The sequence below is a fragment of the Colossoma macropomum genome, unplaced genomic scaffold (genome assembly GCF_904425465.1).
Source record: "Colossoma macropomum unplaced genomic scaffold, Colossoma_macropomum, whole genome shotgun sequence".
NCBI classification, from domain to species: domain Eukaryota; kingdom Metazoa; phylum Chordata; class Actinopteri; order Characiformes; family Serrasalmidae; genus Colossoma; species Colossoma macropomum.
The window spans coordinates 7,993,816-8,011,683 of record NW_023494793.1 but is presented as its reverse complement, the minus strand read 5'-3'; the positions used below and the strand labels follow the sequence as shown (position 1 = coordinate 8,011,683).

The 17,868-nt window shown below is 39.0% G+C and overlaps 1 protein-coding gene across 2 annotated transcripts in view; it reads right to left on the bottom strand.

Moving 5' to 3' along the window:
* dock8 (dedicator of cytokinesis 8) overlaps positions 1–17,868 on the bottom strand; it is an 87,343-nt gene that overhangs the window by 44,357 nt on the left and 25,118 nt on the right. For both annotated transcript variants that reach the window (XM_036578357.1, XM_036578358.1), the window contains 10 exons: positions 15,692–15,867; positions 13,858–13,929; positions 13,608–13,716; positions 10,982–11,197; positions 10,315–10,400; positions 8,906–8,972; positions 4,514–4,663; positions 2,803–2,883; positions 2,548–2,707; positions 1,314–1,438 (listed from right to left, as the gene is read on the bottom strand). In XM_036578357.1, the coding sequence (XP_036434250.1) occupies positions 1,314–1,438; positions 2,548–2,707; positions 2,803–2,883; positions 4,514–4,663; positions 8,906–8,972; positions 10,315–10,400; positions 10,982–11,197; positions 13,608–13,716; positions 13,858–13,929; positions 15,692–15,867 (1,242 nt within the window). The remainder of the gene's footprint in view (positions 1–1,313; positions 1,439–2,547; positions 2,708–2,802; positions 2,884–4,513; positions 4,664–8,905; positions 8,973–10,314; positions 10,401–10,981; positions 11,198–13,607; positions 13,717–13,857; positions 13,930–15,691; positions 15,868–17,868) is intronic.

Below are 17,868 nucleotides of genomic sequence, written 5' to 3'. Positions count from 1 at the left end.
TTAATAACATGTTATACTGTCAGTGCCAAAGAGGTCAGTCTCAGCTTGGAGAGCATAAAGTAAAGACAAATACCAAGCTAACGGGGGTGCACATTGTGTTTATAGATGCTTACAAAGGTGACACTCATAGAAAGTGTTACCCTTTTACCTATAAAAAGTGATAAAAATAAAAAGTCGCATAGCTAAAAACAGTAGCATATAGAATGCTATGCATACCAGCCCAGCATGCTCTATAACTATTATATTAATATTAAAAACTATTTATTACGATTGCGATGTCATCTGCAAATGTTGACAGTAATCAGACATTTCTCCAGATTCACCATGTAGACTGTTTTTAAAACGTAAGTCATTTTGCTCATCATAAGTGTTTTCCTGTGTAAGTCACAGAATTTACACCTGCATAATTTTAATCACACTCTTGGTATGTGTAATATAAAACTGTTCGCAAGCATGTACAACAAGAGCTAGCCACGATAAATACAACCTCCACATGGCAGGGTTAGTTGTAATACAGCCTTATAACCTAATACTGTTGTCCATTTTATGACATACAGTGTCTGAATCCAGTGTGTGATGCATGCAATTTGGACAGTGCTAACTGGTGCACATGAGCTTCCATTAGTTGTTAGCCACATTAACCCCTGTGTGGTGTGGGGTCTGTGGGACCCATTTTAAATGTTTACCACAAGAAAAAATGATCCGATTTATTATCATTTCAACCTGTTTCCTTGGCCTTTCCTCATTTTCTGTGAAGAACATATAAAATAACACATTTTAATGGCTTCACACTCTAAACACCCCCTACACATTTATATTACACATGCTGTGTTGGGTGAACCCACGGGGAATAAAAGTGTGGATGTGCTGTGTCCCTTCACTCTGTTCTCCTCATACATGGCCAGCTGTTAGTGTGTGTGTCTGAGTGTGCATGTGTTTGTATGTGTGTGTGTGTGTGTGTGTGTGTGTGAGGGTGGACAACATGGACAGGCTGCTGACTGGCTACAGCTGCTAAAGGACAACCCTACACCACACTTGTGATATTTTAAACATCTGGTTCTTTTACATAAATTGTTATGGCTGTATTGATTTACAAAACCAATAATGCGGTGGGTTCACCAGACCACTGAGTAACAAAAACATGAACACCACACAAGCAGTAACCTCATAGCACCAGTGCAAAACTAAAGAAGTAAAAATAAACATGTCTGGGCTGACTGAGTATGTTTGGGGTATCGGGAAAGACAATTAGATTTTTTTGGCCAAACGATCACTTGAAGCCTGGCTACCGAAAAATCTCGTTCAGCACTAACCTGTTTAAAGAAGTTTGTAACAGTTATGGTTTTGGCGCCTGACAGGTTGAACTGGTCCTCCAGGATGCTGAATCGCTCCGAGTTGCGCCTGGGCAGGTAAGCTTTCTTCTCCAAACTGCTCTTGCCTGATTCAAAAACACAAAATGCACAAAATGCACACCTTACAAATAAATAAAATAAGTCACCAATGTAGAACGCAGTATAACTAGCTATAAGGGAGAGCGGAGCACAAACTAACATGGTTTTAGCATGCTTTTAGTTATGCTCTCATATTATGATCACAACATCTTTAGCAAAGTTTAACAGCAATCAGATCAACTTATTTGAATAGCATTAAGTGTCTTTTGATCTCACCTGCGTTATTAATCTTTTGCTTGGTGGCTGTACTGTTTTAAAGCAAGTAAACAACTCACATCAAGAGCTAGTCAGGCCGCAGTACAGCCTCCACATGGCAGGGTTAGTTGTAATATAGTGTTACAACTAAGCCTTCTAAAAGAAACAATGAGAGAAGTCCATACCTCTCTGTTTAAATTCAAAGAAGTCATTTTTAAGGCAGAGACTCATCAAAAATATACCATATACAGCCATACACAAAAGTTTGCGCACCCCTGGTCAAATGACACATTTTCTAGATTTTCTAAGTGAAAATAAGTTAACACATCCTCTATTTTGTGATCAAAAAAGAATTTACCAAACTCAACACAGCCTCTTTTCACTAATCATATTTAATTTTATGAATATATTTTTATGCATTTAGGTTGGAAAGCTCCTCTGGTGCAAACAACAGAGAAATTTACTGAATTTATTGTTTTTTGCATTGGTTTAACAGACTTTTTGGCAAATGTTTGCACCTCTATCTATTGAAATGAACCCTGCCTTTAGGGTTAGTCACAACATATGCACTCACTCTGCCTTCAGCTGAATTGTTTAAAAATAGCAGGTGCAAGAAAGTTCTCTTCTACAACAGAATCGTGTAGGTTGTTAAAATAATATTCGTCTTTTCCTGCATTACTTTGTGTCCTGCTCTCCCCTACAGTACTAATGAATCTATGACTGACTTCTTTGACTGACACTGCCTATAAAATACTCTTACATAAAGTACTTCTTCTTTTCCATTCATCAGACTCTTTCATGCAGTCTGCTATGAGAAACATCCATCAATAAAAGCAAATGTTGGTTTTATTTCTCCAAGGCCTGTGGTCCATTCAGGTTGCTAAGACATCCTTTTTCATACCGTTGATGCTGTCTGAGTCAGTCGTGTCTCGCTCCAGTGTGACTGAGCTGATCACGCTTGTGATGTTGACCGTAGCGAAGGCGAAGGGCATGCGGTACTGACCGAGCCTCTGACAGAAACCCTCAGCTTGATTCCTCAGCTTCTCCAGCTTATCTTTGTTCTACAACAGAAGAGATCAGATGTGAGAGGCATTTGACGAGGCAAAGTATGTTGTGCCTTGTGTTCTTCTGATCTGACTGTTTTCGCTGTTATCACCTTCGCAGTGTCGCTCTCCTTCATCGCCACGTAAGGCTCTGCGCATTCTCCAATCTCCCCCTGCTGCAGGACCTTCTCAATCTAACACAAAAACACACACAAATATCGTCATCATCATCATGAATTCTTAGTCTGATTTTATTATTCTTTATTTTTGTAAATGAAGACATTTGAAGGCAATCAGTGACCCACACCGTTCAGCAATGACTTCAAACTACTGCACAGGTACAACCAGTAGAGACCCATCGTATTTCTCACAGTTATCTCTGTGTTTAAGGAACAGTTCAGCAAAATATCTGTATAATGTTTACCCCAAATGTAATGGCGACATGCATGGTGTCTGAATGGCGAGGTGGTAGAAAGGGTGGGCAGGTTTTTCACAGTAGCCATAAAATGCAGTTTCCACCTGTTGAACTGCGCACATTCTTTGTTCAATAATGTTAATGAGATACACTTGTATGACGAAAATATGTATGATTTAAAAAAGTGGAAGTGAACAGGCCCGTCGTCTTTGTAGGTGAGCAAGCAAGTCAACATTTATAAAAATGTTTATATTGTGTTTAAATGCTGTTTTTATTGTGACAGATGTACAATTTTATTATATAAAGAAAATTGCAGTTGTACTGCCTATTTTTTCTCGACATGGTCATCTTTGTGGAGAGGTGTCAATTGTTCCTACAGCCGAGGGGTCTCACCCTTCCCCTTTCTCCCCTTATTGCTCGCTAGCAGCTCAACATAGAATCATTTTTCTATTACAACATGTTATGGCAGTCTAACCTCTTAGGAAAAGACCCAGGATATAAAGTTTCACTTAAGAAGTCTCGCCTCTGCAAAAAGACCTTGAGCGTCATCAGCGATTGTTTCCACCCAGTCTATTCTCTTTTAGAGCCCCTTTCCTCTGGGAGCAGGTTTAGACAGTTTACACTCAGCAAAAATGCTTCAGAAGGAGCATACTGACAAATGAAGTTGATGCAAGCCCAATCTCATTTCACTTCTTGCCCCTAGCACTTAGCCCTTACTCCTCTATCCTGCGCGTTCGCACCCAGGGGTAGGGTGTCCCAATTTTTTGGGGGAAGAGGGGTAGGGTGAAGTGTTTGGGCAAATGGAGATTTTTCAGAGGCACACTCCAAACAGAGAAAAAAAGAAAACCCAGCAAGATGACTGCACAAGCTGCTTCTCTGCTATCACTGCAGACTGGCAGGGTCGCCTACAGAGCACCGCTAGTAGCCTGTTAATGAAGTAATGTTCTTTTTTATGTGGGGGTTGTCCCATGTCATAGGGGAAGATTTCAACTACCCCCTGTAACTCAGTTCCAAGGGGCAAGATGACACTCAAAAACAAGTGATAGGGTGCAAATGTGATTGGGCATTAGTTTAGCATTGGAGCTACAAGGCTAATATAGCTAACAAGTAATGGAAGCCTTCAACATAACAAACTGACATCTGAACAGAGTGAGTGATGTATGAGTTTTCAGCTTCTATTACTTGTTGGCTTTCAAAATGCGCTCTGCTGTTGTGCAGCCTCGTAGCTCTGGCGCAAAAGTAAAGCAAAGCAAAAGTAAAACCAAACATGTCTTATGGCTTGAAGACAACTGAGTAAGTTAAAATGTTAGCCAAACTATTCCTTTTTGAGTGAAGCTGTTCTGCAGCATTTTAGGAGGCAGCGTCTTCACCTGTACTGCTGAGGGTAAGAGGAGATGCAGTGGATTTACCTTAATGACCAGGTAGATGTCTGGAGAGGGGTAGGAGATGGAGAAAATAGCTGCCCTGGCCTGCGTGGAGGCTTCGATGTGAGGGGTGTGTGAACGCAGGAAGGTCTTCATTTGGTCTGAGTTCACATCACAGTGGAAGTTCTCTGAAATCTGACAGAATATTACCACATTAACATTTCACCACATTTAAATGTTCAGCATTTTTTACAACAATGTTTAAAAGTCTGGAAGCACTTATCATATTAATAAACGCTGTTATTTTATTCAGTAATAACTTCAACAGTTAACAATGGGTGAAACTGGAAAAACTTACTTTTAGGTTGCGCCTGATAATGGAATGTTTTACAAAATATTGGAAAAACGGACCTTGATTTACCACAATATGGACTGGATTAAATGGATTTGCATGAGATATGTATAAGTATTACATAACACTGTCTGATATTCGATGCTTGTAAAATGGACCTGTAAGTATATGAGTGCTGGGTCTGAATCTTATGGAAGATTTAGTTCTAGACAGCCTTTGTTCATATTGTTGTTTCTACTAAAACTAAAAGAAGTAATAATTTATACATTTTTTTGAAATACTCTAAGCTAGATACTAGAAGGTCTATCATGATGTTTTATTCAACAATTTTCAAGTTTATTTGGAACACAAAAAGATATTAAATGATAAATAATATACTATAATTATTTAATTTCTTGATAAGTCATCTGCCTTGAGATTTTATAACCACGTTTCAAATATGAGGCATTGTGGATGTTCATTTCAATGTAACTTCATTCTCAGTGTTATACAGATTTCTCAGTCATAATGGAATCATCTACAGCTCTGTTCATCCTTGAGGGCACATCTAACATGTCTTCATTTTTTTACACTTCCTGTAAATTAGTTAAAATCTTTGAAGTCATACTGTAGCATGTAGTAAATCATAATAGATCATATATCTGTAACATTTATATTGAAAATATTTCGAAACTTTTGAACACTACTGTATCTTTACTACACTATGTTAAAAACATAAATGCAATCATGTGCACACTAAAAAAGACGGTTCTTCAAGGGCTCTTTAGTAAAAGAAATGATTATAATTAGACCCATAAGTTCTATGTTTCTTTGCATGGTGAAATGGTTCTTCAGTTTGAGGGAGAATGTGTTGTATATGGTTCTATATAGCACCAAAAAGGGTTCTGCTATTATTATGATGTCAAGTCAAGTCAAAGTTTATTCATACAGCACTTTTTACAACAGGCATTGTCACAAAGCAGCTGTACAGAAAGATTTTGGTCCAAGGCCCCAGTGAGCAAGCCAAAGGCAAGATTGGCAAGGAAAAACTCTGTAACAGCAAGAGGAAGAACTCAAAAGGGGAACCCATCCTCCTCTGGTCAACACCGGATAGCAAATCAATACAAAGATGTCAAGCTTGTAATAACAGAAGAAATCTTTTTGATGCTATCTAGAACCATTTTCAAAAAGGTTCTATACAGAGCCATATACAACACATTCTCCATCTGAAGAACCATTTCACCACGCAAAGAACCATTTAAGCGTGAAATGGTTCTGTATCATTTCTTTTACTAAAGAACCCTTTAAGAACCTTATTTTTAAATGTGTACCTTCAAGTCTACAAATTACAAGTCAAAGACAAAATGTTCCCAGCCATTCTGTTAAATTAGTGACTCACATCACAGGCCTTTTGAAAACCACTCGCCCTGCTAAATTCATTAAACATCCAGGAACCACACATGAGACTGAACCTACACAGTGATTCACAACAGTTTGAACAGCTGTATATACAACGCCAGAGCAAAACTGCCAGTGATGATTTAACAGTTGTGTGGCACACAATTCAAAACTCATCAGGCTCAAGACAATGGACTGTATTTCATGTGAGTGAACTTATATAAACAATTAAATGAACAAACCAACAAATATTCTCCATATCTGTTTCTTAATATACCACATGCCTCCAATAAGTCATCCTTGGTTTTGATCAGATCCAGATATGAACTCTTAATGAGTACGTGAAGTTTGACTCCTACTAGCATAAATCATCATCAGCGTTCCTCAAGCTATTCAAATGCCATTCAGACATTGCAGGAATGTTAACCAACTCTTCTGCTATTCAGTCTGCTCGCAATGACTGTCCATAAATCACAAAACAAGCATCCCAAATACTCTCGTCTACAAGTACAGGAGCAAGCATCCGGCTACATAATGTCCAGATTTAGTACTTAATCAGCATTCCTGTCAAAACTGGGCATTAACCTTCTTCAGTCTCGGCTTGGGAGGATTAATGCTGTACTTTAGGAGATTTCTGTCTAGTATGACATCTGCTGTCTATTTATTTGACGTGGAGAAAAATGCATGCCGAGCACCACTGCAGACTGGTAAGAACTGCCTGAGAAGGAATTTTGCTTTTCCAAAGATATTTCCAAAGGCAAAATCTGACTGATCGCCCTAAATCTTAAGAAAAACAGCTGAGGTAATGTAACTTATGAATTCAGTGTCCAAGCAGTGGTGCACATGTGGGTGAGAGAAAGTGGGGCACAGTAAAAGGAAAAAAACAGCTGTGGTGCTTGTGTTTAACGCTCAGACAAAGCAATGCCATTTTCTGCTACTTCATACAGCTGAACCTTTCCTTATGACTGGCAAAACAAACATCATTTGAAAATCAAATTGATGTCATTTCTCATTCTGAGATCACCTGAAATACATGAAGAAACTCTGTTGAAAGCTTCTTTTAATTCTAATTTTTCAATCGATACCACATCTATGTTCTTAAGTAGAAGAGAAGATTTTATTATTTATTATGATTTGAATTTGATGAAACATGATTGTGTCCATCTTTTTTTGGCAAAAGAAAAATGATCCTTTACATTTATTGCCATTTTTGTCCTTTTTGACAAAAGACAGATAGAAAACAAACAGTCTGAAACTTGTCTGAATAATGTAAATCAAATGTAGAGCAAAATGACAACAGTGACAGTAAACTTCTCAGTCGAGTTTTTTGTCATTAATAGGGGTGCTTGTGCTTGTGCTTGTGGTCACTTCCGTATTTCTGTATAAATGCAGTCTACACTTTTTGACAGCTGTCTGACACGCATTTCTCAAGATTCACCCTAAAGTTTTTGTACCATTAAAGTAACTTTTTCACTGCTACTGTTTTTGGTTGCTGTAATATAGCACTGTTTTGAAGCTTGTAAGCAGCTGATAGTGACAGCTAACCAGGCTAAAGCACAGCCTCCACACAGAGGGGTTAGTTTTAACACAGTGTGAGTGAAGCAAATAATGAGAGAAACTCATATTCTCCCATATACAACCCCATTTCCAAAAAAGTTGGGACACTGTGCAAAATGTAAATAAAAATAAAATGCAATGATGTGCAAATATTTAAATCCTATATTGTATTGAAAATAGTATAAAGACAACATATCAAATATTGAAACTGAGAAATTTTGTTGTTTTTTGAAAAATACATGCCTATTTTGAATTTGCCAACAACACGTTCCAAAAAAGTTGGGACGGGGGCAACAAAAGGCTGGTAAAGTTGTGTAAAAAAAAACACCTGGTGGTTGATTGGCAACAGGTCAGTAACATCACTGGGTATAAAAAAGCATCCCAGAGAGGCTGGGTCTTTCAGAAGTAAAGATGAGGAGGGGTTCACCACTCTGTGAAAGACTAACTTTTAACCAAAACAAGAATAACATTTCTTAACATAAAATAGCAAAGTACTTTTGCTTTTCATCATCTATGGAACATAATAACATTATTAGATTTAGAGAATCTTGAGAAATCTCTGTATGCAAGGGACAAGGCAGAAAATCAGTATTTGCAGGCCGTGATCTTCTGGCCCTCAGGCAGCACTGCATTAAAAACAGACACGATTCTGTAGAGGAAATCTCTTCTATGCGTTTTAAAGTTTTAAGTAGCATTTGTGGATGCAGCGACAGACTGTTTTCATAGACAGTGGTTTTCAGAAGTGGTCCTGAGCCTATGCAGTGATTTCCCCTACAGAATCGTGTCTGTTTTTAATCCAGTGCCGTAATTGTTTTTAATGTGTAGCTTGCTTATTTATACAAATATTAATCTTCCAAAAAAATTAGGCGTTTACAAAATGTGTTCATTTGTGCCCCGCACTCCCCTGTGTGCACTTCAAGTCCTCATTATGCCTGTGGCTGAAGAAGGTGACCGGTGCCGCAGCTGAGTTCAGGCTGAAAGTGCTGAGAGCAGAACGTCCTACTCAGGTCTAAAGTCCTCACATAGAGAACAACACAGCCACTATTCCTCAAAGGCCTGTTCACTTCTTATGGCAGTGCTGATCAATAGCCTTTATGAGACTCTACACACAGAAAGCTTCTCTATCCCTGTGGCACCGAGCAGATACTGACCTTTTTCTTTTCCTTCAGGTCATATAAGGCCATGGTGACAAACAAGGGCTCGATCTCGATCTCAAACCTGCAACAGACAAAAGGATAAAGTCACTATCTTATAAACTAAAGCATAATTCTACATGTCAAATAACATAACCTCAGTGATATATCATCACTGTTGTAACTTTATCTTTGAAATGGTAACTTTATAGGAAACAGAAAACAATTTCTGAACTGTAATGTACATTTATGTAATTAATGAGACGAATGGCCCTATTTTGTGTTAAGCATCCTTTAACTGTACATTACTCTAGTGTACAAATACTACAAATAAGTGGTGAGTACACTGTTATTGTGAAATAACAGTGCAGCTTCATATCCCAAAAATATAGAGAAACTACAACATATATAATACTGTGCAAAATCAGAGACTGCTATTCATTTATTTCATTTCAGGTTAAAAATTAAATAAATAAATAAAAAAAAAGTTCAGGAGATATTTCTGAAGAGATTAGATACGCGATAATATACTTGCATAAGGAATATGAAATTAAGTGATAAAGAAGTTCAAAAAATTATTAAAAGATATGGGACTCCTAAAAACCATGCAAGAACTACTTTCAACTTTAAGAGAGAGGAGAAAATCAAGCTCCACTGTTGCTTCAGATCTGAAAGAATCTACAGGTGTTTCTGTCCATCCTTCCACTGTGAGAAGACTCAACATTATGAGTCTGAAAGGATGTGTAGCTGCAAATAAACGTAAAGTAAATAAACACAAAAGAAGAAATTTTGCTAATGAAACAAAGAAGCTGCTGGTGTTCTCAGAACAATGAACTGACCACCCCAGAGTCCAGACCTCAACATCACTGAATGTGTTTGAATTACTTGGATCATGAGAAGCAAAAAGTGCAAACAACTTCTAAGACTGAACTTTGGAGGTATGGAAAAACATCCTTGCAGATGTCTTTGAAAAACTGCCAAAAAGAAGGCAAAGGGTGGGCACACTAAGTACTGAAAAAAAACATGTTCATTTATATTATATTTAATTGTTGACACTTCTGTGCAAGCCTCTGGTGAATATCTGTTTTCTGCTTTTTTACCAATGCTGAAAAAATAGTAACTTGTACTTAACAAAAATGAAATAAATGAAAGTGTAGTCTCTCATATTTGCATAATCTAATATATATATTGTGCAATGCAGATGCTTTCTGCAGACAGTTTGACTGCTAAAAAAAAATATTTCTGGTTTATTATAAGAGGAAACGCTGACTGTGGCAGATGAGAGATCCCATGTAGCGAGGCAGCAAGGCTTTGTGTCCTTTATTTGAGGTCAAAAACCCTGTGATTTAAACTTATTGGCCCAGTACCTCAGCCCAGTTTGAATGCTTGGAATCAGAAACTCAAATTACGGAGAAGAAGGGGATTACTTGAAGGTTTGGCATCGCACTAGTATCCTGTGGCCCATGTGCTCCTTTGGACAGTCGGGAACGGGACGGATCTCCACTATATCTTCCTGTAGATGGAAAGAAAATCAGCTCACATTCAAATTCTACACTGAAAAAATACAGAGAAAAAAGTAATACATATATAGTACTTGATTCAAATGTGCATCACTTCCACACAAATAAACTATACTGCATTAAAATGCAAAAACATTTCTTTTGTCAATGTAGGACTGGATGTCGCATGTTTTTCATAACACTTTAAAAGTCTAAAACAGGTTTCTCAAACTGTTGTGTTGCAGTGCTGCAGTTCAGTGGTTTTCCTGCTTCACCACATCAGTTCATCAGTTATATGTCCGAGGTCCCTGATGTCGTATACACCTTGAAAAAGCTCTTATTTACATTTTAAGTATTTCTCACTTGTAGGTTATTGAAACATTCAATCAACAAAACATGTAATTTGAGCAGGGATGCCCTAACTTTTGCATACAACTGTAGTTTTCATGTCAGGACATGAAGTCCTGACATGAAACATCCTCAAATTTTTCAACATCCTCAAAAACCATGAAAAAAACCATGTGATGTGTGCTCAGAATGCCAAACTGTATTGCAGTGTTTTTGTTGATGTGGCTAGCGTTGGGTCAGGGCTCACCTCATCAGGAGGCGGGTACAGGGCAAAAAGTTCAGGCTGGCGGTTGCTGAGTCTAGCTTCCAGATTAAAGCGGTCAAGGTCCTCGGGGTTGCTAAAGCGCAGGAGACTGTCCAGCCGAGGGTCTGGTTGCAGACCCCGCAGATCAAAGTCAGAAGAAGTGATGGTGCTCCGTGTGCTGTCTTCATCACATAACACCGCCAGAGATGGAGATTTAACCTGAGGAGGAAAAACAAAAACCAAGGTACATCATTCAGCTTACAGCAGGAATGTCCAGCTCTGGTCCTGGAGGGCCACCGCAGTTTGGTGATTTACCTGCTCTTACACACCTGACTCAATCCTACAGCTGGTTACCAGGCTTAGTGGGCGTGAGCAGGGAAAACACGCGCTGGACTTCAGCCTTCACAGGCCAGAGTCAGACACCCCTGGTTTATTGCCAGTAGTCATAATGAGTATGATTCTTCTTTTGATTCATGGAAATTAAGTTTCATGCAACTCACAACATGCAACAAGAGCAGTATGAGCTGCTAATATGGCTAACCTGTGGGGTAATGAAATGTTTTGTGAATGAGTTGCTTTTTCTAACTGACAGGTTTCATGGAAATTAAGTTGCATGCAACTCACAACATGAAACGTTGCACTTGTTTCACTGTGCAAAGATGCATCGGATCGACGCATTACAATGCGGTAATGCATTTTTACACTCCTAACTTTCAACCACTAAAGCTAACACAATAAAACCTTGCAGCTGAATTTGTTTAGGTTTCAGAGACTTGGCTTTTTCAGCCAGACTTTCAATTACAAGGACGCCTGCAGCTGAGCCTCTGCTATCCAAAATGTGATCAAGGAGGGCAGTACTGATGGGTTAGATAAATTCCCCCTTCCAGGAAAAGCCCATACCAACTATTGGTAAACGCATTCTCAAAACATTACGGGAGATTTTTGTTAATCTCTGATCATGAAAACCATATGGTTAAGCCCACATATTGGATAGCATGGAGGCTCACAAGCTATAGGATGTCTAGTCTATGAATCACCTACCCCCACCCTCCATATCCTGCTTCAGCGCAGACCTGAGCCAGCTATTGGGTTCTCTTCTACCCCAGCAGACTGCTAATTAACCCCAGAGTGAATGTAGTGTTCCTTTAAGGTCCTTTAAGGGAGCAAGTGGGCCTGGTTTTCCCGTGGACTCTGGCTCCAAGTTCATGAAAAATACATGCTTTGAAATTGTCTTTGGTTTGGGTAATTAAGACTTGGCAGGCCAGGGCTGGAGCAGAAGCACTGAGAGACTTGGACTGCATGAATATTCATGCTTCATTGTGCCTGCTCTTGGTCAGTGGGACAGAGGTGAGGCTGAGCCAAAATGTTCCCCTGTTCTTTTTCCAACCTTCCACAGTCTCTTCCCTGTTTCACTGTTTCTACACATCTCTGACTTTGTTTGCCTCGAGTAAACCTATAACTTCCTTCCTTCATTCTTTTGGCTGAATTATTGATCAGAATTAAGTGCACAAGTGTGGTCATACCTAGCCTTGGAAACGCAGCAAGGCATAACCGATATTGACAGTTTTTAGTTTTAGTAGTTTTAGGTAAACAGTGAATTAGCAGATATGACTGTTAGTTCTCAGCTGTTACATTCTTAAACTCAGATGACAAAAAACTCACAAAGTCATAAACAATATAACAGTATGAATATTGCCAGAACGAAACTTTACAGAATCCGTACCGGTTTTGTTGGTTTCTGTTAGTATTTCTTGGTAATTCTTGGCCAAAACTGAAAGTGAAATTCAGGACACACTGGTCCAAAACAGTAAATAAAAACAGTTTACATAAAATAAGTGTAATAAAATTATTCCAGCACATCAGCTAGATCCTGGTCCTGGAGATTTACCACCCTGGAGAGTTCATATCCAACACACCTGGCTCCTATAGTCAGATGCCCCTGAAGGCCTTAGTTTTCCTGGATTAGGTGCATTAGATTAGGGTTGGAGCTAAACTCTGGAGGGTGGTAGATCTCCAGGACCAAGACTGTGCACCCCTGGGCTACAATATTCAGTGTTCTCAACAACACAGAACAGTTGGTCATCCAGGGCAATGAATTCCGTAATATTTTAGTTATACTTCACACTTTGGAACTGTTGTTAGTGAATTTTTTATCATTTAAAAATTGTGGCTACAGATTGTGTTGGTGTGCAGCAGGGAGCTTCCTTTTTGTTTCTGTTGTTTTGCTGTATTCAAGTGGGATGTTGTGTTTTCAAATGGTGGTATAAATTCTCATGTGCAAGAATTCATGATATTTGATAAGAACAGTGATTTCAAATCTAATATCTAATGTCTAATGTCTCTCGTAGAAACTGTGAAAATGCCAGGCGGCCAACATTTCAGGTGGCCAACATTTCAGCTGTTGATCTTCTGTCACTCAAACTGTTTGAAAGTGTCTGCGCTGACCAGTGCAAGAGAGTGAAGGAAATAAAGACTTTTTAAATGACTACTTCTCATTTTTATTACCACTTTTATGATTTTTCAGCGGAAAAATTTAGTGCATCCCTACTTAATATCAATTGGACCCTAAGATGTAGTATGAGTGAATCAGTTCTGGCGCCAAAGCAACAGCAGAAATCACTGTATTTACCGGCTGCTCCTGGTTTTCAGGCTGAACGTCTGACTCAAAGACCTGCTTCTGTAGCTGTTTGTGAAAGCCTGACTTTTCTGAGTATGCACCCCAGCCATCTCCTTGGCACCTGGACAAGAGTCAAATAGAACAGATACAACCAGGTTCAGTGGACACACCTCTGCCAACACTGGCCACACACCACACCACGATAACTGATAAGCCAAGTTTTCGGAACGGTTTTGTACATAACTACAGAGTATGTGCTTACCTTCTACCGACTATCAGCCAAGGCTGAGTGTAACTTTGAACACAATCTCTTACATGAGGATCTAGTTCCACCCTGAAAACACACAAACACACACACACATTTATTTACATATACATACATTCATATGTACATACTCATAGTCAGCTTTGTTTTATGCCTCAAGCTTTGTACACATAACACGTCCCTTACATATCCAGGACCTGCCTGCCAATGAGCACGACTACAACTGAAGAGGAACTGCATTGTTTTGCATGTAATTACTGAATAATATGTTTAAGAATGTAATAGCTTAAGAATTAAAGGTGCACTATGTAAGATTTAGTGGCATCTAGTGGCGAGGTTGCAGACTGCAATCAACTGAATACCCCTCCCTCACCTCTGCCTTTCCAAGCGTGTATTAGAACTTACGGTAGCCATCATGTTTTCGCTTCTTAGACAATGAGGATTCACCCTCCTTCCTTTCTCTTGTGCTAAATAATTAGTATGATTCTTGATTTGTCCAATTTGGGTGCTCACATTTCTCACAACTCAAAATGGTTAGCCAGCACTGGCAGCAACCACTGATCCTTCTTCTTTCTGTGTCATCCAACCAGCGCTATAGCACTAAAACGCAAAAGGCACTCTCTAGAGCCAGTGTTTGGTTTGTCCATTCTGGGCTACTGTAGAAACATGGTGGCACAACATGGCAACCTCTGCTGGAAGAGGAATTGTCCACTATGTAGATATGAAGGGCTAATTCTAAGCTAACGATTTGTAGGTGATTATACAGCAATGAAAACATAGTTTTGTATACTATTTGTATACATTTCTGCTAATAGATCCCCCTAAATCTTACATGCTGCACCGTTAGGAGGTGAACTAACATTTTCAGCATCTATGCCAGTCTATGCAGTCTGTCCAAGAATGTATAGCATTTACTGCTGATAAGGCACATTTTTCTTTGTTTAAATAACTTTGTGTACTTCGAGTAAGCTATATGCGTCACACAGTGAGTATATCAGCATAAACACAGTCACGTCACTGTCACGTTCTGTACACATATGATTACAGTAAAAAGCATGAGACATGCTTGAATGACCATCTTCTCTTAAACAAGATAAGCTGTCAAAAAACTGGACTGGACTTTTTGAACTCTTGAATAGTAGTCAGACACTTTGGTGGAAATAAAAACACATTCTCTTTGAAAAGATTAATAGTCCTGTTTGTATTTTCACCACAGTAGACACCATTATAGTTTTATCGGTATATGGGTTATATTTGGTTAATATCACTGTTGTAACAGCCACTAGGGCCCTTAGAATGTGTTTATAACTGTAGTTTGGTTCCCTTGGTTCTTACCAGAGCAAAAAACAATATACTACTGCATTTTAGCTCTAGTTTACTTCGAGTTCACATTGACATATTTGACACAAAAACAAAAGTCATTTAAAAATTCATAAAAGCCACAATTGATTGGGCCGATTTGATGATGTACATCTAGTGATCTTTGGCAGCCGTGCTGTACTCTGGCCTAACTGAGCTTGTAGTTTTTGTGTCTGTATTGTTTTATCTGTCATTATCTGATTCATTTTGAAGTGGACTGACTCTGACCTCCTTGGGGGCTCTCAGTTCACTTATTTAGGGTGCACCAAAGATCACATGGCAGTGTTCACATCTACTCAAACAAATTACACCAGACTTTGTTTTAATTGAGCCAAACCTGCCAAATCTGAACATTACCTTAGATTTGCATAGCTCTGATTAAATCAAGCACAAATGCATTTCATAAGAAAACAGGCATATTTCTTACTATACACTAAGAAGACTTGTAGCAAAATAATAAAGGCGAACCCACCCCTCCTCTGGGACAGAGTGCCAAATCGTTCGGCACTCTCTCTCCACCAGGTCCAACTCCAGGTCATCGTCCGGGAACTCTCCCAGCTCCTGCATGAGCTCGGCGTCCCCGCTGCGCAGCTGCGTCATCAGAAACTCCTCCACATCCACCGGCTCCACTGCGTCATACGAGTGAGGCTAACAAAAACACATGCACTGTTACTATACACATCTTATACCCTATACACTACACACAACATGGATCCATCTGCACTAGTACATACATGGAGGACGTACTAATCCTGCGGTCACTGTGCATAGTTCACTCTCTCTTCAACAGTGTTCTTCTTCTCAATGGAGACTAACAAGAGCTCTAAATACTGGACCAAATCAGCACCTGCACATCATTTTTACGCAAACCATTAAACTTTTGAATAATGACTTTTGCCACACCCTCTTTTTTTGCACATATGCATCATAAAGCACATATTACTGACACTTGCAGTACTGTGCAAAAGTCAGAGACCACCATTAAGTTCAAGTTCATTTTTCAGAGTCAGGAAAAAAGCAGAAAACTTATATTTAACTTTTATTACAGCTTTCATTCTTTTCAGGAATCTTGCTCTCAGTCTTTCAAATATATCAGGGACATTCTTCCACACCTTCGAAGTTCAGTCTTAAAAGCTGGTTGCATTTTCTGCGTCTCATGATCCGAACAATCTCAAATACATTCAATGATATTGAGGTCTATTCTGAGAACACCTGCAGCTTCTTTGATTTGCAGACTTTCTTCTTTTTTGTTTATTTCCTTTTCTCAGCCTTTTCTTCTTGACAGCTGCACATTCTTTCAGACCCATACTGTTGTGTTGTCTTCTCTGCCTTATCTGAAGCATGACTTGAGCTTGATTTTCTCATGTCTTACTCAAGTGGATTATCTTCTATTCTATCTGCTCAGAAATATCTCCTGAAAAACTTGCACTTAATGAAGGGTGGTCTCTGACTTATGCACACTAGTGTGTATTTCTATTATCACTTACAGCTGGCTGTGATAATCAGATATGGTGATCAATATACAGATTTTGAACAAAGGCAATGACCACTGGTCATGATTTGCATTTAGACATGCAAAATACAAATCTATGACCAAAAGTCAACACACATAATGTGTACAAGCTCTATAATCACAGCGCATGTTTATTTTAGGCAGGTACATAATACAGTCCAAAACTGCAAGTCAATACACTGATTATGAACAAAGATAATGATAGGTTTTCACAGTTAGCATTCAAATACAGTCAAATCTATGTTATTGTCCACTGCATAAAATCAGAGAAGCAAAGCAAAGTGCAGATGAGGCTAGTTTAACAGTTACAGACAGTTACTTCCTAAATGTCTAGGCCCAGAGGCCGAGACATTTAGAAAGGAGACAAGTCTGTGAAAGACAGTCTGCTTCCCCACACAACCCTGAATCTAATCCTCTTGAATATTTGCTCTCCATCAAATCGGAAATGCCTTTAATCTCACTCAGTAATAATTAAGGAAATGCCTTATATGCAGAAAAAGACACAAAAAACTCCATAACCTTGCTGGAAAAAGAAAGGGGGAGGGACGAGGAACAAGACTGACTTTTTGTTGCTCACAGCGACTGCTTAGACAGCACAACTGAAAGTATGCATGGCCTTCAGTAATAATCAACTATTACACAGATCAACAATGAGTGGGCATGTTGTGTCATGACTGTGCACAGACAGTTCCAGGCATGTTGATGAGTGTGTTTGCAGCAATGCCTCCAGCCTTAATTCATGCATACACACGTGCAAAAGCACAAAGTAATCCAACTGAGACCATAAAGACTCCCCCAAGACACAGAAAAAAGCTGTGGAAACTCAGCACTGTGGTCTAACCACCAAATAAAAGCTTTACTTTGCGTGTAAATAGACTAATTCCCTGTAGCAAAAAGACAAAATAGAACACATGGAGTGAAAGTTGGGTGAAAAATCAAATTTACACAATTTTATGCCTTACCCATGTAGTCAGTCTGCCAAGACATGTTCAGTGTCTTAAATGTTTCAAAATTTCTACATTATTCAATCACTGTCCGCTAAGAGTGGTCTGTAAAATGGTGCATTGTAGAGAAAATTAATGACTCCGATTTCTTTACAATGTTGGAGAAATTAAGAGGTCATGATGTACAGGCAT